We start from the raw sequence: 19,873 nt of genomic DNA, 5'->3' as shown, positions 1-19,873 counted from the left end.
TCTTCGTCTTCAATTTCTCTGTAAAACAGCGGTTGTGACTGTATAATCTCGTATCTATCTCTTCATATCTCATCACCTTTCTCCTTCATTCTCCGTCGCCCGATTTCAATACCTTTCTCCTTGAAACCCCTAACCTTTTTTATATTTTTTCTTTTTTTAATTGTTTGTGTTGTACTTTTTCAATTGAATCGAATCTCTGAGATTTTGTGGACATGAGAGCTGACGAGCAGATCCGAGAGCTCCGGTATGGACAAGACAACGCGACGGCAACCAGGTCCGACTTCCGTTGTGGAGAGGACGACAGGACGGCCAACAGATTCGAGATCCGGTATGGAAAGGACGCGACGACGAGCATGTCCCACCTCCGTTGTGGAAAAGACGATGACAAGCTCTCGTGCCTATTATGTTTTGTGATTATGTTTTCTGATGTGTCTATTAGAGATTTTACGGATGATGTAAGCTCTTGCTTGTTGATTATAAACCCTTCCTCATGATTAATAAAATTGGCTTCATCTGTTTATTGAACATGCTATCTTTGTTTGGTTAATTGGATTTAGGATATGCTTTAAATATGTTTGGACTTTACATGCTGGAACATCTTCAGGCTCAGCTTGAAGCAGTCATTAAGTCTTACAAGCTTCTCAGGGACTGGTTCTTTGAACTTTGTATGATTTGTCTACAAACTTTGTCCACAAAAATCTTGTCCACAAAATTTTATACACAAAATTTGTAAGATTGAGATTTTTGTCCATAAAATCTTGTCCATAAAATTTTGTACACTAAATGTCTCTGCCATTCAGTGGATATTTTGAATTTATCCATCAAAAATGTATCTACAAAATACCAAAAAGCTATCCAAAAATACATGTCCATGACTATTTTAAATGTGTCCATCAACAATGTATCCACAAAAGTGTATCCACAAGTATCAAAATAGACAGTATGTAATTTAAATTTAATTTTGATAAATATTAAAATACATATATATACATATGGATATCAAAATATAAAGAAAATTTTTAATAATTTATTTTATGTTTTTATATATTTATTTATACAGTATGATATAAAATAATGACACATATAATATGTTGGGAAATTTAAAAAGTTACTTTTAGTATAAAATACTCTTTTGCTACATATAAAAAGAGTCAAAATATATACACTCTCTCTTTTAAGGAAATGCTCCTCTTTCGGTCCCCACAAAGCTAGCAGTAATTTTATATAATAAAACTAACTCATCACTAACCAAAGCAAAAATGTATATGAGTCAAAACACATAGGAAGGGAGAGGAAGAAGTGTCCCTCAAGTGAGATGTGTCTAATGAAGTAAAAAAAGAGAAAAAAGTGTCTGATTCCGTAAGTCTCTTAATTATACTTTAATTTTAAAATAAACCGGGTTCTCAATTCCAACACCGGTTCAGAACAAGAAACCACATCAAACATCAGGAGCAGAGTCAATCGCCAAACTGTTTTAAGCGCCATACTTGTGCATTCACAAGTCTTATATATATAGATGTGTCTATCATTTTTTTAAACATAAGGTGTAACTGGTTTTTCCTAATAGGAATAAAAGGAAAGATTTTTTATGGAATAGAAAAAGTTCGACTGATGTTATAAATGGAATAAGAATTGAAATTACGAATGAAGTAGAGATTCCACACGTTTTATTCATTCACGAGAGTTTAAAATCATGAATAAAAAGAATAACTTTTACAAATGATTTATTTTTTTGTTTCATTCCAAAAATGGAATAAGTGGAATTGTGTTTGGAAAGCTTTCATAATAACTGGTAACTAATTTATGAAATCCCATGGAATGATCCATTCCAAATAGTGATGGGTTTACGGGTCAATCCGCCCGCCCCACTGCGGGTTGAATCTTTTTTTTATTCAAAAAATCATCCCGCATAACCCGCAAACAAAAAAATTTCTATCCGCACCCGTCCCGCAAAAACTCGCGGGTAGCCCGCCAAACCCGCCAAACCCGCAGATAATATTAATTATATTAAAAATATTTTAATCAAAAATAATAATTATATGGTTAAAAAAATATTTTAAAAAACATATTAAAATAATATATTTATAATTAAAATTATATAAATATTTTATATATTTTTAGAAAAAAAAACATTTTTTTTTCAAAAAATATATTTTTTAAAATTTGGGGGTTAGCGAGTACCGGCGACCCAAATTCGGCTAACCCGCACCCGACCAGCTTAAAATAATCTCGACCCGCACCCGCACCAGCGATTGAAAATTTTCAATTGTTCGACCCTCACCCCCCCCTGCAGCGGGTCAAACGGGGCGGGGTCCGCGGACATTTATTAAAATTCCAAGCTCTAATTCCAAATGATTTTATTCCAAAAAATGTTATTCCAGTTGCAGCCATAATAAGTTTAGGGTATATTTTTTTCATTGAATAGATTGTTTCAAACTTTCACATGTATTTGTATCTTCTTCAATATATACTTTTCGGATTATTATTTCATTATTAAAATCGTAGCTATTATATAAAGATTAGTAAAATATTGTTATATTGTCATATTCAAAAATATTGTAACATTTCATAAATTTAGAATTTTAAAAAAAAATTAAATTTCGCTTCGTAGATTTATGTTATCGAGTAAATAATTAAATATTTAGTTTTTGTTTAATTTTTAAAATAAAATATATAGTTTAAATTTTCTTTTCATTGGTTTAAGGTAGTAAATATTAATCACTGTTAGATAATATGATTTTTGTTATTTAAAAATCTTTATAATTTTAAAAGTTAACATCGATAGATATTTAAATAATAACATATGGAAGTATACTATTATAACATTAAATAATATCTATTTAATTTATACTATCTATAAATCCAATGGATCATATATTGTTTAAATCCAATTTTTGATAGCCCAATAAAAATTTCTGGTTGGCCCAAAATTTAAATGATAAAATTAGAGAATAAATGTAACATGACTTTCTAGGAATAAATCCATTAATTCCATTTTTTAAAAAATCACACATGAAGCAAGGTTGTGACTTCTGTTTTAATATATAAAATTAATAAAGCATAATAGGAGTCGAAAAGGCAAAAAAATTGATTTTTTAAGACAAAGATAAGTATATTGTCCCATCAAGCTAATCTCAAGTTTGTATTAGTTTTACCTATAATGCCCTTTTCTATTTATAAAAAAAAAATTGTTTTACAAACCAAAAAAAAGGAAAAAAAATAAAAACTGGATTGTAAATACATATATATACCAATGTAGAGGTATTTATTTTGTTCTAAAAAATGTTTAAATAAAAATTTAAAATTTCGTTATATGGACTGTAGAATGCACATTTTACAAAGTAAAAAATGAAATCCACGTTTTTCATTTGATCTACTATGATTTGAATAAGTCATCTACATTTTTCATTAAATCTAATAAGATTAGAATAAATGATCAACGGAAATAATAGTAATCTAAAAATATTTAGAATACACAATCTGCATTTTGCCTATCTCTCTAAAATATGTAGAGCCAACAATATACACATTACTCAAAATCTAAAACCTGTAGAAACAGATCTCAACTGGGTTAAATGGATTTTAGGCATAGTAAAATGCAGATTTTATAATAATTATTAACAATTCTGAAAATTTGAGAAGTGTATTTATGAAAATATTTGGAAATATATTGTTACCATTTTTTAAAATATTCTATTTAATTTCTTTATTTTCTTAACATATATAATAAACTAAATTAATTTGTTTTAAATTTTAATTAAGTTGATTTAGAGGTATAATAGACAATTAAAAAGTATTAGCCTAATAAAATAATTACACTTTGGAATTAGTTTAATGGGACAATGTACCTGTTTTTTGGTATAAGAAAATAATTCCCAAAAAAGCATGATAGGAAAACATTATGATTTAGAAATAATTACTTTGTAGCACATCAATCAATTCTTTAACATCTTCTGCCTGAAATATTCTCAAACTTTCGCAAATAAGCCAAAAAAATCTTCAACTCACAAACACGCCATTTTAACCTTCAACTTCTAGTCAAACATGAATAAATCTCATATTTTCGTTGACCAAACCATTTCAATCTCATCAAAAATCAACTGTTTAGTGCTGTTAGTTATATTTAACGGTTGACTTTTAATGAGATCAAAATGGCTTGATCAACACAAATATAAGATTTTTCTTGTTCTAATTTAAAAGTTGAGGATTAAAATTGCTCATTTAAAAATATCTTAATTAAAAATTGTTGTTGTAGTCAACCGAAGATCCGTTTCACGAATTTGCCTTCTGCCTTTCTCACTTGCTTCATCTTCTAATTATAACAAATTTTAGTTTTTAATTCATTTTTTAAAAATATAATAAATAAGCTTATTTGAACATATTTTATTAAGTTCGTGATTACAATCGATATGAAAAACTATAATTTTATTGTAATAATAAACAACAATTCTTTATTAATAAAATTTTAAGTAAGCAATTTTAATCCTCAAATTTCAAATTGAAACAACAAAAAATCTCATACTTTTGTTGACCAAGCTATTTTGATCTCATTAAAAACCAACCGTTAAATATAACTAACAGCACTGAACGGTTGACGTTTGACAAAATTAAAATGGCTTGGTCAACGAAAGTATAAGATTTATTAGTGTTTGATTAGAAGTTGAAAGTTCAAATGACGTGTTTATGAGTTAAAGATATTTTTGGCTTATTCTCAAAAGTTAAGGGTTATTTTGTCAATTTTCCCCCTGAAAATGGAGAAATACAACATTTTAGATTATATTTTATTAAAGTAAATAAGTAGGTATATAACGTGGAAAAGGGAATATTCCATGGAAGAAAGGAGAAAGAAAATAATAATCAGTGGAAGAAAATACAAAAAAAAAAAACAATTTAAATAAAGTTTAGGGAAATGTTTACTTGTTCTTCCCCGCTCTACCCTCACTCTCAATTTTTCAAAACCAAAGCTTCTTCTTCTTCTTCTTCTTCTTCTTCTTCTTCTCTTACACCAAAACGTGCTTTCTAACCCTCAGGTTTGTCTCCGATCTAGAATCTCCCCTTACAAGCTTTAGCTTTCTCATCTCACCAAAGAACCCTAGTTTTTAATGGCTCTCGATGATCTCATTTCTTGATTTCAGTGATCTTATTATATTTCTTGATTTATTCTCCAAGAAGCTGATTTTCTAACCATGGAGCGGCTAACATCTCCTCCTCGTCTCATGATAGTCTCGGATCTTGATGATACAATGGTACAAAACACCAGTTAACAAACTTTTCTTTTGGCTCTAAAAGTTGATTCTTGATCTGTATTTTCTGTGTTCTTGAAGTTTGATCATTATCTTTTGCTCTGAATCTTGATTCTTGATGTCTTTTTTTTTGTCTTCTTGAAGGTTGATCATCATAATGATCCTGAGAATCTCTCTTTACTGAGGTTCAGTTCACTGTGGGAAGAAGCTTTTCGCCAAGACTCTCTTCTTGTTTTCTCAACAGGAAGAACACTGCCCATGTACAAGAAACTGAGGAAAGAGAGACCAATGTTAACTCCTGATGTTATCATTACCTCTGTAGGAACTGAGATAGCTTATGGCAAGTCCATGGTTACTGATGATAGTTGGGTTGAAATCATGAACCATAAATGGGACCGAGGAATCGTCGAAGAAGAAACCAGCAAGTTCCCTGAGTTAACTCTTCAGGTTACTGTCTGATTAACATAAACAAAGTCTCTATAGTATCATGGTTTTGTGATGAAAGAACATTGTGTTTCATTTAATGCAGAGAGATTGTGACCAGAGACCAAACAAGGTTAGCTTCTTCATTGACAAGAGTAAGGCTCAACAAGTGACCAAGGAGCTATACCAACGGTTGGAGAAACGTGGAGTAAGTACCATTGTTTAATCTTGTCCGTTTACTCTCACAACATGGTATATGATGGTGTATTTTTTTTTTTTTAGTTGGAGATCAAAATCATTTTCAGTGGAGGAAAAGCTTTAGATGTTTTACCAAAAGGTGGAGGAAAAGGACAAGCTCTTGCTTATCTTCTTAACAAGCTCAAGGCTGAAGGGAGGCTTCCCGTTAATACTCTTGTCTGTGGTGACTCTGGAAACGACACCGAGCTCTTTACCATTCCTAATGTTTATGGTGTCATGGTTAGTTTCACCATCTTGAATCTCTGTTTTGTTCTTTTCATGTTTTGAAATATCTTTTATTGTTATCACAGGTGAGAAACTCTCAAGAGGAGTTATTAGAGTGGTATGCAGAGAATGCGAAAGACAATGCAAAGATAATCCACGCGAGTGAGAGGTGTGTGGGTGGGATTTTAGAAGCCATTGGTCATTTTGAGCTTGGTCCAAATCTTTCTCCTAGAGATGTTTCTGACTTATTCGAGTGCAAGGAGGATAATGTGAACCCGGGTCATGAGGTTGTCATGTTTTTCTTGTTCTATGAGAGATGGAGAAGAGGTGAAGTTGAGAACTGTGATGCATACATAGCAAGTCTCAAAGCTTCATGTGTGAGTATATATAGTTATAACCCTTGTTTCTCTCTTTATCCCCAAATCTTACTAATTAATGATGATATTATCCTTTTGTCAAAAACCACATTCAGCATCCTGCTGCTGTCTTTGTTCATCCATCTGGTGCTGAAAAATCTCTGATAGACACCATTGATGAGCTTGGAAAGTATCATGGAGACAAAAAGGACAAGAAGTTTCGGGTTTGGACAGATCAGGTTCTGGCAACAGAGACTACTCATGGGACTTGGATGGTAAAGCTTGATAAGTGGGAACAAACTGGTAATGAAAGGCCTTAACATGCTACACAAAACCCATATAAATGGACTATTCTCTTCCTTAATTGTTGATATTCAGATTGCGGATATATATTGCAGGGAATGAAAGGAAATGCTGCACAACAACTGTTAGATTCATCTCAAAGGTAAGAGAAGATCAAGAGGTGTTTGCACTTATCACTAGTATATAAATATAGAAGAGTGGATTCAGTTTCTTGAGTACTGAAAATGTATTGCAATCTGAAGGAAAATGAAGGACTTGTGTGGGAAAATGTGCAGCAAACATGGTCAGAGGAATCAGAGATGAAAAATGACAGCAACTGGATCATCTAAATGATTATCCTCCTTTTAGATTTTTTTCATAAAACATTGCAAACACACACAAGATCCTGTTATTGCTTGAATAAAACTTAAATCGCGAAAGTCAGCTTTTTTGAAAATTTTTGGTACTTATTCCTCATAATGAGAACCATTTGTGTAGAGAGAGCAAAGGTGATAATGAGGCAAATATCACTTGTTGACATATAGACTCATCTATCTTATTAAAACTCAAGTACAAATTAGGTTTGTTTGGAAACATGTATAGCAATTTTTTAAAAAAGTTTGTTTGGAAAGATAGATTGTAGTTTAAAAAAAAGTTTGTTTGGAAACATGTATTGCAGTTTTAAAAATAAGGTTTGATTGGAAACATAGATTGTAGTTTTAAAAAATAGGTTTGTTTGGAAACATGGATAGCACTATATTAAGAAGAAAAAAAGTAATGGGCTTATACTTTTAAGAAAATTTGGAAGTCCATTATATTGTGAGAAATTATCTATATGGTACATAATCGGGTTCGGTTCAGGTCTGTTTGAGTTTCGGGTTTCCGGGGTCAAAGATTTCAGCCTCATTCTAATATTTCTAAATTTCTGTTTGGGTTCATTTAGGATTTTTGCGGGTTCGGTTCGACTTCAGATATAATTTTAAATTACTTTTAAAATTTTAAAACTCATTATATATTTATATACTTTAAATTTATCAAAAAGTATAAACAAAATAATATATTAAATATAAATTTGAATAACATATGTCAGAATACCTAAAGGTAACATATAAATTACTTTAGTTCAAATATTTGGATAGAGAATCAATAATTATTTTAAGTATTTTTGGTGTTTTAAGTATACTTTTACTATTTTATATATTTACTATTGATTATTTGTATATGTTTTCAAGTATTTAAACCAACTTAAAAGTATCATATATATTCTAGATGTTTTATATATATATAAAATCTAAAAATAATTAATATATATATAAGTATATAAATCTATTTCGTATACATTCGGATACCCGAAATACTTCGGTTCGGATCGGATTCGGTTTTGGTTCTCTAAAAACCAAAATTTTGAATAAGTCAGATATTTACTCAATTTCGGTTTGGGTTTGGTACTACTTTTTCGGATCGAGATCGGTTCGGTTCTTCAGATTCGGATATTTTGCATAGCCCTTATATTATTGACATGAAAAACAAATAGAAACATAATTTTGAAAAATATACCCGCGCGGACGCGCGGGTCAAAGTCTAGTCTAGTCTATTAAAACTGAAGTACATTTTGGTACTGTTTGGAAACATGAATACCACTATAAATAAGAATTGTTTAGAAATATAGATATATAAGCAAAAATATAGTATCTTTTCTAGTAATTTCATTAATATAGTAACATTAATTTTCTTTTCATATGTTACTAAGTTTAACAATTTTATTAATTATATTAAATTAACAATACATCAGATCATTAAATATATTAACATAATAATAATGCAGAATTTTATTTAGGGCAATTGTCAATAATAACACCTTTTGAAATTTATGTTTCAAAAATGACACTAGAAGGAGAAAGTCACAAAAATAACATTCATTAAAGGGTAAAATATCCCTAATACCCTTGGTTTAAAATTAAATAAACAAACAAAAATAAATAAAAATAAAAAAAATAAAAATAAAAAAAATGAAAAAAAGAAATTTTTTTATAGTTTCAGATTATATGTTTTCAGATTCGAAATTTTTATATTTTTTTTTGAAATTTTTTTCGAAATTTTTTTTTATTTTTTTTTTCAAATTTTCTTTTTATAATTTAAAAATACTTTTTGAAACTGTTTTTAAAATTTTTAATTTTTATTTTAATATTTATTTTTTATAAAATTTTAAACCCTAATTCCAAAACCCCACCCCTTAACTCTAAACCCTAAGGTTTGGATTAATTAAACCAAGGGGTATAAGTGTATATTTACCTCTTTAATGAAATCTATTTTTGTGATTTTGAGCCTTGAGTGCTATTTTGAGAACAAAAACTTGGTTTGGTGCTATCCTAGTCTTTTTCTCTTTTATTTATTAGTTAATCAACATTAACTTTGTGTCAATTATAAAATCAAAAATATAAAATAACTGAGTTTTGCATAAAGTTAAACGTTCGGTTAAGTTTGTTTTATTAAAACTTTTTTTTAATTTAGTTTCAATCGATAAAAAAATACGTAGCCAAACATATAATTCAAAGACACATTTTTCTGAATAAAATAATAATTTAAATCAAAATAATAAAAATGTATTATATTTATTGTCACTTAATTTTTCACTCCATATAATTATTTTACTAAATAAATTTTTTTTTCTATTTCGCTTAATTTAGTCAAACACATAGAAATATTCCTTTTTATTATGTTATATAATCAGTTAGACATGAACATTAGCTATCCATTTAGATACATATTGATCTTTTGAGTATCATTTTTTTCAAAAAAAAGGCCTCGGATGAATTCGGTTCTGATGTGTAAGAACCTAAAAATATCTAAGTAACAATTGTATCTGAAACGGATTCGGATATTTGTACAAAAATAATCATATTACCCGATTCGGTCCAGATCTTTTGAATACAGTTAGTTATATTATAATCCATTTAAAATATATAACACTAATTATGAAAAAAACAAATATCAATGTATAAAAATGTAAGAACCAATAACCACGCGGTTGCGCGGATCAAGAAAAAATAGTCCCAAAGGATTAAAAAAGTGTTCACAATATCATAGGCAACACATGCACTCAGATTTGAATAAAGGAAAAATAACCACAAATAAATAAGACACATGAGAGTAAAACACAAACCTATTCAAGTCTGGTTCTGGTTTGAGTTAATATTGGGGATGAAACTCAGAATCTGATGAACCCTTTGTCTTGCAAACTCTCAACAGTCTCCTTTATGCTAACCTCCAATGGCACAAACTCAACCCCAAGAGACTCTGCTTTCTCTTTAGACACTTTGTAGGTTGGAATAAATATCTTTTCGTCTGCACACCTGGAACAACAATTTCAGTAGATTCTAATCAAAGATCTTGTCTTTAGTTAACAATTTATAAAAGAGAGACTTACTTCTCAGGGAGTTGAAAATCAGGATAAAGATCATGCAAAATGTTAACAACCTCAGAGTAATGAGCAACTCTCTCCACTAAACAGTATCTTCCATTAGCTTCTGGATTCTCAAACGCTTGGATATGAGCGTTGGCTACATCTTTAACATTAACCCACCCGAATGTCGCATTAGGAAACGTCTGTGCTCCTGAAAATGTAAACCAATGTTTCAAACTTAGTACACGTCTAAATCAAACAATTGTTCTATCTTTTCTTCACCTTTGATCAAGCTTAGTACTGCAGCAGCACTAGTGTTGAGCGTTGGCTGTAACAGAGGACCAATCACCATTGCTGCGTTTATCGACACTAACTGCATATCGTTCTCTTTCGCGAACTTCCACGCTGCGTTTTCAGCTAATGTCTTGGAGAGTACATACCATAGCTTTAATAAAAAAAAAAAGAAAAAAACAGTGTTTCAGCAAAAACATAGTGATAGCGTGTACACCACGCAACCCTAAGTTGTTCTTTTTTTTTTAATTCACCTTGGCAGCTCTGCAATAATCAGGATCGGCGAACCAAGTTTCATCAACTATGGTATCGGGTGTTCGAGGCATGCCATTGAAAGCAACAGCTGCTATAGATGAGGTTAAGACGACTCTCTTAACAGAGGGAGTCTTCAAGCAAGTGCTTAGAACATTGATTGTTCCTTTCACCGCTGGATCAAGTAACTCAGCCTGAGGATCTTTGACATCGTGATAGAACGGTGAGGCGGTGTGGAAAACTCCTTGGCAACCATCGATTGCTGAATCGAAAGAGCCTTCTTCTAACAAGTTTGCTTTGAATAATTGAAGCCTTTCCTCTGCACCTTCTAACGCAAGCAAATGCTCTGTTTTTCTCGGATCATCTGTTACATTAAACCATATACACACATACATATATAACCAATCTATAAAATCTTAAATTATCTGCATCTCTAATCATTTCATATGCCTTCAAATTTCATTAAAAATGAATATACGTTGTTTTGGAATGAGATTGAATAGAGAAAAGAGACAGACTTGGATCACGAACAGAGGCTTTAACGGTGTAGCCGCGGAGAAGGAGAAGCTTGACGATCCATGAAGCAATGTAACCTGAAGCTCCTGTCACACACACCGTCTTCTCTTCTTCGCTGCTCATTCTTCTTACAGGTCTTCTCTCTTTTTTCTATGTGTTTGAAATGTTCAAAACTGATTTTTTTTTTAGCTTTTCTGCATTTTTGTTCGGTTTCCAAGCGCGCCATTTTTGGGAGGGTTCGTTAGAGTTTTCCACGGGATTGCTCCCTGCCAAGTGTGTGACTCCTCTTAATCACGTTCCTACGTTTACTCATTATAAACTCATTTAGTTAAAAACCAAAACAAAAAAACATGTTTAATTGTAGTAATTTATTAATCAATTAAAAAAATTCTTAACTTTTAATAAATGATGTTAAAAAAAACTTTTAATAAATATTCAATCAAAACAAGTTTATGTTTTCAAAGAGTGGATAAAATTCTTTAGAATACGATTCTACCACCAACAAATCTAATACTCCCTCCATTCCATATTATTTGATGTTTTTATTCCGATGCACGTAGATTAAGAAAAACTATTTTTAATCAAAAGTATTATTAAATTACAATTTGAAACTAGTTTATTAATTATAAATAGAAATAATAAAAACTTAATTGGTTACACAGTTTTTGATAAAGTTAAAGTTACTTTGATATGTGCAAACATCATATATTATGAAACAACAAAACTTCTCTAAAACATCAAGTATATTTAAACGGAAAGAGTAAGTTTTATGATAATTTAGGTATAACAATTCTACCAACAATATCACCACAATGAGTTGTGTTTCCATTTTATGAAGATCCACGTGGCTACTAAGATCCACATGGCACGTAGCATGGCTACCTGCATTATGATGAAGATATCATGTCCTGTTCGGAATCGCGCTAGGCCCTATCTGTGCGGCAACCCTGGACCTAAAAAGTTACTTTAAAATCAGGATAAATTCGGAGAGTAGTTTTTAGTAAATTATAAATTTAAAATATGTAAAAGATTCATCAAATACCAAACTAGATCGTATATCATAATTCTTGTTTCTTCTTTTATAGGCAAGACAGTAAACTTTAGCCATTGTAGAGCCTTGCCAATCCACAAAAAAAGACGATAACAAGTATAATGCCCCACCAGCCGTAAGCTTCAGTTCAGTAGAGACAATAAAGTTAAGGTTTCAGTTTTGATTTCGACATAATCCAAAGATATGTTATTGGGACAATTAAGCTTTTTAGTGGAATGGGCCAAAACAATTTTGAGCCACAAATGTGATAATCCGCGTAAGAAAAAGTTTTTGGACCCAACGTTTTACATATTAAACGGCCGCGTAATACACTTCCACGCTCAACTCGGACTTAAATCGGACAGCCGTGTAATGGAGACGAGTTGGCCTTATTCGCCAAGGCCCACACCGTGTCACGTAAACGCAGACGTAAAAGCGGCTACGCGCCCGTATTTTAGAACATGGATATCATGTAGACCTTTTTCTATTAGTGTAGCATAAACGACTATTAATCGCATTTTATAAGGTTTAAAACTCTTTGAACAAAAAATAAAAAGGTTTAAAACTCAAATCTTCGTCAATCAAACCACTGGATTAAGGGGTTTTGACAAAATAACCCATATTTTATGGTGAATTTGAAGTTGACATTGGTTCACCCAAGTTTTCATGAACTCAATTTGAATTTATTAACCATAGATAACCAGAAAAGAATCTGTTTTTTTTTGTCAGAAAAAAAAAACAAGGTTACATTTTCATGACATTGTAGTGTTTCTCTGCCTTGTTACTGCCACTGAACCGTTTTTAATCTCTCTCAAAGGCTGTCTTGAGCACGACGGTTTTGCTGTTCTTCCTTCACTGTACTTAGACCAATCTCCATTGTTGCTATGTCTGTTTTCTTTCAACCTACAAATCAATACTCTCTTCTCTGACTCTGTTGGCAACTTGTTCTTCTCTGGTTCTAACTTATTACCTTCCTTCCTCAATCTTTTGATCTCTTCCTGTAGCCCGCAAACCTCTGCTTGTATGTTCTTAAGCTTTGCTTCTGATGATAAAGCCTTTTTTCTCCAACCTTCAACCTAAAACAGATCCATAAAAAGAAAGGATCTTCAATATATTTCTTTTATCTTTTACTTTTTTTTTACCAGGAGGTTCGGGGCCGAAGCTCCTAATCAAAACTTGTATGAAGTTATGTTACATCAACATGAATTCAATCTTACAGAGGAATGTAGATTCTGTATCTGAGAATCTGATTCGAGAGCGCGGTTTTGCCAGAAATCACGACAAGATTGGAGTTCCTCCATTTCATTCCTCACTTGAACCAACATCTCTTGCATTTGTGACCATTGATCAGCTTCTGCTCTCACTTGATCCGCGATCTTTCTCATAACTGCTTTGCAATGTCTAGAACAGTCTTTCTTAGTATACTTGTCTTGTACAGATACATCTTGAAGATCAATGGTTTTGGAGAGAATCGACAACGCCTCCATTTTACTACTCAATGTATCTATCTGCAGAAGAAAACAACAAGTCAAGATCATGCAAAAAGAAAAAAAAAGACTAAAGTAAATTTTAGTTGTCACTCACATTGCCGTTATTGCTGTTGACCAAGAAGCTAGCCTCAGCCATTTTCTGAATCCCTTGAACACAAACCTCTCCTTCATCCAACTTCTCCAGCTCTCTTTTTAAAACAGAAGCTTTCTTGTCAAAGTTATGTCTGAAGTTTCTAGCTTCTTCCATGTCCTTGTTGACCTTTGGAGACTTTAACTCATTTAGTTTCTCAATCAAATAGCTTATCTCATCTTCCAAAACATTGCTCTCTTTCTTCCCTTCTGAGATTCTTTGTTTCCCCTAAATCAAAAACAGCTTCAAACTCAAAACACTTACTACACTCACACTCATAATACATAATAAACCAATCAGATAAGACTTACAGAGAGGAGAGTATTAACAGCGGATCTAAGAGTTTTCTCCATTCGCTTCTTCCTCCTCTCCATCTTCTTCAACGCAATCTCTTTTTCAATCCTTAACAAGTTACACTCTGATCTCAACATCTCCGTCTGAAACCTCCACTTGGCTTCATCTACTTCATTAGAAGACGCCCCACCGATCTCTCTCCCTTCTGCAACTTTCTCTCTTCTCCTTCCCTCATCCATCACAACAGGTCCCCCTCCTCGATCAAAGGATCTCTCTTGGTGAAACAGAACCTCCAGTTTCACTCTCTGATCCTTCTGAGTCGAGGAAGAATAAGAAGAAGAAGAAGAAGAAGAAGGTGTTGTTGTCTTCCCCTTTGCTGCACTCCGTCGCACACTTTGCCTACGTGGCAGCTGAAGGATCCTCGGCGTAGGAAGGCCCACTTGTGGGTATTGCCACTTCGATCTCTTTATCATCGTCTGTTCGTTTCTTCTCTCCATTTTTTCACCGCCAACTTTAAAAAAGACAGCGAAAGTGTCTGTCTTTGTCTCTGTCTTTTTTTTCTGGTAAATAGTGTCAGAAGAAGAAAGACATCAGTTTAAGAGTAGACTAGATGAAAGCTCCTGTTCTGGTCTTTTCTTTGTCTGTCTCTTTCTCTGTCGGATTTTGAAAAGTAAAATCCTTTGTTACCGTTGCGAAAGAGAGAGGGAGAGAGAATCACTCGAAAGCAGAGAAGGAAAGAGACAACCTTGGAGAATTCAAACGCAACATCAAAGAACTTATATTTGTTTCGTAATTTTAAATTGTGTTTTTCTCTACAATGTGCGTAGTGTATATATAATATAATGAATACGAAAGTACCAATCTCTGGGTCTGGTTCTCGAGTAAAGCCTACGGCGAGAGAGAAAGAAGGAGAGAGACCTCGTGAAGTGGAGCCATTTTCAAATAAAAGCTGTGTTGTTGTTCTTCGTGATGAAACCGCTGCTTCCTCTTCTTTTCCACTTATTTACGATTCTGCCACTATCCAAGTGTCTCATTGGATGATAATTCATTTATTATAGCATCATTTTCTTTGCTTTTTACGATATCTCCATTAATATACATAGTGACTAGCTGCTGTTTTTTTTTTTTTTTGGGGTCAACGACTAGTGGTTGTTTACTCGAATCATGCTTTTTAGAGACTATTTGAATTGAGAAAAAAAAAAGAGAAGTCTATTTAAATAGTATATGAATATTGTTATTCAAAATAACTCAAATTTAGTAAAATATTATGTTGTGTGCTATTTTTCTTAAAATTTCCAAATGGCAAGAAACAAAAAATTTGAACATATTTATTCAATACTCCATCCGTTTTTTAATATAAGTCGTTTTAAAGCTATGCACATAGATTAAGAAAATCATTAATTTCTTATATTTTCGAAATAAAAACATCATTAATTATTTACCTAACCACAATTCAACCAATAGAAAAATAGAAGATAAATTATCATTGGTCAGAGAACATTAATTATTAATAAATGTTACATAAAAAACCGAAAACGACATATAATTTGAAACAAAAAAATTTCTCTAAAACGATTTATATTGAAAAACGGAAGGAGTAATATGTTATTTTAAGCCTAAGCATCAAGTTTTTAGTTTTACAAAATTTACTCATATCTTAATAAGTATTAAAACCGTATATTTTTCAAATCAAATTATATAATTTCTCTCGGTTTGGTCCTCTTCTTGGTTAGTGGATGGTGATAGACTGCGTATCTTACTTATGAAAAATATTCTTGTTGATCTACTAAATCTTCGAGCAAGCGATATTTTACTGCCTAATTCTCACCATTGGAACATCTCATTGCTAGAAGATCTCTTTTACCCTCATGATATAGAGATTATTCTCAAGATCATCCATGTTATCTCATCACCAGATTTTATATGGAATCATTCTCGCTCAGGAGATTATACAGTAAGATCTCGATATTGGCTTGCTGAAAAGGTAGCCAATAAAGACGCGCTTTTGTAGCAGGAGGTATCTTACGGCTCCAAAAATCAAAATCTTCTTATGGAAAGTTATCAGTGGAGCTTTGCCAGTTGCAGGCAACCTTGTAGAACGAGGTATGAAGATTGATACATGCTGTCAGATATGCGGACTGGAGGAAGAATCTTTAAATCATGTCCTCTTCACTTGCACCATTGCAAGGCAAACTTTGGGCAAATAACAACTTCCCTCATCCTCTTAATGGGTTTGATTCTTCCTCTGTCTATTTCAACATCCTCTATGTTTTAAAGACAAGGAACAATAGGCTCTTTCCAGAACACATTAGAAGAAATGGACCCTGGCTTATTTGGTCTATTTGGAAAAATCGAAAGCGCCGGATAAGAGAGCTTGGAGATGTACACTGGACTGGTTGAGTGCCTGCACAAACAAGATGAAACAAAGTCTAAGTGAGTCTACAAATCGCAGAAAAAATTGAAACTACAAATCATAGAAAGATGGAGACTTTGTCTGAACCCATATCTCAAAAAAAGTGAAGAGGAAGAGGAAGATTCCGAGATACATAATACCTTGAAGAAGGAAGAAGAATATTCCGAGAAGCTTGACTTAAGAGCGTGAGAGCAACTGTGAATAAGATGAAGCCAAGAAGCTCAAAATCGAGCTCTCTCGTGAATCTGACGGCAAGAAAATAAAGATGATTTTTCCCCAATAAATAAAGTCCTAGATATTTTTAATATTTTGGCCGGCCATGTCCATTTGGTTTTGTCCATTTGGGCCATGAGTATATTTGGGCGTCACCCATTTGAATAAAATATTTTCTGGACAGATTTGGGCGTGTACATATTAGTCCAAATTGATTTGGACATGGGTTGCCCATGAACAGTCCGTCCATTTGACATCCTTACGGATGCTATTACAGACAGTAAACACGCAAAAAAAAATTTTAAATCAACAAATACTTATTCTCAAGCTTGGCAACAAATCTTTACCTTATCAACAATAATTTTTTTGAGTTCTTGCATGGCATTTAACATGTGCTTTGGACAAAAGAGTAAATCTTAATGACTAGAAAACATGACAGGAGACTAGAACAAGATCGCTTGTCCGCGGGTTAACAGCTGAAGAACAGAAGACATAACAGAAATGATATATGAGGAATATCTTTATCAGCTTACCTTGGATATAAAATGCATCTTTATTAACATTTGGGATATATTCTCAATCCCTGATTTCAAGGTAACAAATGAACTTGAAAACCGCTACAAGCTCCTTGCGTTATAAGCTTAACTATCCAAGTTTCGACGGTCAAAACGTATAGCTTTTATCGAAGTTATAAAAGAGAAGAAGGTAGCCATCTTGACTATTGCTATATAAACTTACATTTTAATCACTACACTCGATGTCCCCTCCAAGAGTTCTTGATCATTGTTACAGTTTCAGAGTCATCCTTAATGGCAGATTTACTAATGAGAGAGAGGAAATTATACAACTGTGAGAATTTGTTTTAGTCTTCCCATTTACCAAAATCTAGGAGAACACTGGAAGAAGCGTACTTACGTCGTTAATGCAGTATCCTTGGCAAGTATTCATTCGTCTCTGAAGTCAAAAGAGATTACTCTACTTTTATCATTCGAGATTACCCAAGAAAAAAAATTATGATTCGAGGGATCAACCGTTCCTTACAAATGCGAAGATTAACGACCTAGAAACACACTAACTCCCAGGGAGATCTGTTTGTTATGTTGACTACATGTTGCATCACACATAACATAACGAGACAAATGTTCTCTGTTGTGCTGGAAACTAAGTCTCAAACATACAATCATGCCTTAGATTGTTAAACTTAATCACAAAACTGTGTTACTACTCTACAAAATGAAAAACTTGCAAATTTTTTGTTGTTGGTTGGAATTTTCTTTTTACCATCTAAGTGCATATCAAAGAAAACATCTGACACCTCAAGTGAATCTTGGTGATCTTTTGGATAACAACTAGTCAACTACCATAAGTTAGTTCAACAATTTTAAAATAGTTTCTCCTATCATTATTATTAGTATATGATATGGGTCCAGAGAACAAACCCACACCCGGCCACCTTCAATTTCTTGGTACCATGATTTGACTATTAGGGAGGATGCGTCCAAAGCACAAACCCACACCTGGCCATTTTCAAATAGTTTCTTAAATTAGTTTCTAGGTACCATGATTTGAGTATTAGTCGGGATGGGTCCAAAGCACAAACCCACACCTGGCCACCATCAAATAGCTTGACGAATTAGTTTATTGCTTACACACTAAAAAGTATGGCTTTTTGTTTACTCTTGATTTCGATTGAGAAGATAAATCTAGCCCCAATTTGGGAAGATTACTAAAATAACTTCAAATTATGTTATTATTACTAGAGTAACTTATAACTTTTTTTAATTACTAAAATATTTTTTATGCCTACAATGCCCTTATTTTCTTTGTTAACAAAAAAACAAATTACAGAAAAAAAATTATTGGACGTCATCAATTTTTTTTTTTTTTAACGAAACAGTAACATAAGTCTGCTATAAAAAATCTGCAATACTTGATGGCAATTTTAATAAACTGTTGCAGATTTATTGTTTACCGAAAACTTAGTATCGTAGACTTATACCATCACATACTTTCAAAAACAAGTCTACCTCACATGATGGTAGATTTGATTATACTCGCAGATTTATTTTACGTTGGCAGACTTTTAGTGGTAGATTTTTTTCCTATGACGACAGGTTTTGTAATATGTCGAAAGTTTTGTACTGGCATGCAGATTTATCTCGTAGACTTTTTTATAATTTAGCAGATTTTCTTTTCATGTTATAGCAGACTTATACTTTCTACGTTTACAAACAACAAACTTTCAGAATAAGTATGCTTCTAGTTACGGCATACTTATGGCATGCTTTATTCTAGTTACCGCAGACTTTCAAGGGATGGCAGATTTTTTCATCCAGAATCGGTTAACAACTTAATTGGTTAACTAATTAGAAGAAAAAAAATTCCGGTTTGCTCTAATTAAACCAAAATTTCGACCATACCTTCAACCAGTTATTAAAACCTAGATTTAGCCGTAAAACTTCTTCTTCACCAAGTCACGATCATTTTTTGGACAAGTGGCTATTTCACGTTAATCTCAAGAGAAACTGATGGAGGGGGTTATAGCCGTTTGTGGGCAGTGGTTATTCGAGAAGGATAAGTGGATGTTTCACGTTGATAACAGAAGAGGAAGCAAAGTAATTCCAGTCAGTGACAAGACAAGCTTTGAAGATATGATTAACATGGTTTATGAGGACTACGGATTAGATAAGAGACATGTTAATATCGAATTGAGTTACATGCTTGGCAGGAAAAGCTTGATGAAGCTAACTCGTGACACACCCCCAGTTAAAATTGGGAATTTTCGACAGTTGCAAGGTTTCTTCCGTCTCCTACAATCTGACAAAGTTCGTCTATGCATAGAGGTCACTTTTAAAGACAACATGAAGACGATGAAACAGATTAACCAGTATGATTGTAATCATGATGAAGACTCAGACACTGACGGAGAACGGTTTGACTATTGCGATGATTCAGATGGTGCGACATCAGATGATGAAGACTTTATAGCCTACGAATTAATTCCAGAAGTAGATACAGATATGAGGAAAGTGTGTACGCCAAAGATGGGGGTAGCAAGCAAATCGAAAAAGGCTA

At 32.6% G+C, this 19,873-nt stretch overlaps 3 protein-coding genes across 6 annotated transcripts; 1 reads left to right on the top strand and 2 right to left on the bottom strand.

Moving 5' to 3' along the window:
- The first annotated feature begins 4,925 nt into the window (after positions 1-4,925).
- On the top strand, positions 4,926-7,202 carry LOC106439027 (probable sucrose-phosphatase 1). 4 transcript variants are annotated; one of them, XM_013880364.3, is made up of 9 exons: positions 4,944-5,030; positions 5,136-5,246; positions 5,388-5,690; positions 5,773-5,874; positions 5,949-6,143; positions 6,215-6,505; positions 6,601-6,787; positions 6,883-6,929; positions 7,030-7,202. In XM_013880364.3, exons 2-9 carry the CDS (start codon positions 5,187-5,189, stop codon positions 7,114-7,116), a joined length of 1,272 nt encoding a protein of 423 aa, XP_013735818.1. In that variant the 5' UTR covers positions 4,944-5,030; positions 5,136-5,186; the 3' UTR covers positions 7,117-7,202. The 4 variants fall into 4 exon arrangements, with proteins under 4 accessions (XP_048594451.1, XP_022572194.1, XP_013735818.1 ...); XM_013880365.3 differs by having other exon boundaries at positions 5,012-5,030; positions 5,170-5,246; XM_048738494.1 differs by having other exon boundaries at positions 4,926-5,246; positions 6,863-6,929.
- A 2,494-nt stretch (positions 7,203-9,696) lies between these two features.
- LOC106443889 (phenylacetaldehyde reductase-like) lies at positions 9,697-11,421 on the bottom strand. The gene is made up of 5 exons (XM_013885440.3): positions 11,231-11,421; positions 10,715-11,076; positions 10,452-10,614; positions 10,194-10,380; positions 9,697-10,119 (listed from the first exon to the last, which is right to left on the bottom strand). Exons 1-5 carry the CDS (start codon positions 11,349-11,351, stop codon positions 9,975-9,977), a joined length of 978 nt encoding a protein of 325 aa, XP_013740894.2. The 5' UTR covers positions 11,352-11,421; the 3' UTR covers positions 9,697-9,974.
- Positions 11,422-12,751: 1,330 nt separating this feature from the next.
- LOC106439020 (nucleoprotein TPR-like) lies at positions 12,752-15,518 on the bottom strand. The gene is made up of 4 exons (XM_013880357.3): positions 14,190-15,518; positions 13,843-14,106; positions 13,476-13,766; positions 12,752-13,334 (listed from the first exon to the last, which is right to left on the bottom strand). Exons 1-4 carry the CDS (start codon positions 14,667-14,669, stop codon positions 13,011-13,013), a joined length of 1,359 nt encoding a protein of 452 aa, XP_013735811.2. The 5' UTR covers positions 14,670-15,518; the 3' UTR covers positions 12,752-13,010.
- Positions 15,519-19,873: the final 4,355 nt, after the last annotated feature.

This window comes from Brassica napus, chromosome A8, assembly GCF_020379485.1.
Source record: "Brassica napus cultivar Da-Ae chromosome A8, Da-Ae, whole genome shotgun sequence".
Classification (NCBI taxonomy): domain Eukaryota; kingdom Viridiplantae; phylum Streptophyta; class Magnoliopsida; order Brassicales; family Brassicaceae; genus Brassica; species Brassica napus.
This window is presented reverse-complemented; position numbering and strand designations above follow the sequence as displayed.

Coding starts and splice junctions, on each gene's coding strand:
- LOC106439027 (XM_022716473.2), top strand. CDS start 5,187: ATGGAGCGGCTAACATCTCCTCCTCGTCTCATGATAGTCTCGGATCTT. Junction 5,247..5,387: donor CGGATCTTGATGATACAATG/GTACAAAACACC, acceptor GTCTTCTTGAAG/GTTGATCATCATAATGATCC. Junction 5,691..5,772: donor TCCCTGAGTTAACTCTTCAG/GTTACTGTCTGA, acceptor CATTTAATGCAG/AGAGATTGTGACCAGAGACC.
- LOC106443889 (XM_013885440.3), bottom strand. CDS start 11,351: ATGAGCAGCGAAGAAGAGAAGACGGTGTGTGTGACAGGAGCTTCAGGT. Junction 10,615..10,714: donor ATTATTGCAGAGCTGCCAAG/GTGAATTAAAAA, acceptor TTTTTATTAAAG/CTATGGTATGTACTCTCCAA. Junction 10,120..10,193: donor GATTTTCAACTCCCTGAGAA/GTAAGTCTCTCT, acceptor TTGTTGTTCCAG/GTGTGCAGACGAAAAGATAT.
- LOC106439020 (XM_013880357.3), bottom strand. CDS start 14,669: ATGGAGAGAAGAAACGAACAGACGATGATAAAGAGATCGAAGTGGCAA. Junction 13,767..13,842: donor TCAACAGCAATAACGGCAAT/GTGAGTGACAAC, acceptor TTTCTTCTGCAG/ATAGATACATTGAGTAGTAA. Junction 13,335..13,475: donor TACAGAATCTACATTCCTCT/GTAAGATTGAAT, acceptor GATCTGTTTTAG/GTTGAAGGTTGGAGAAAAAA.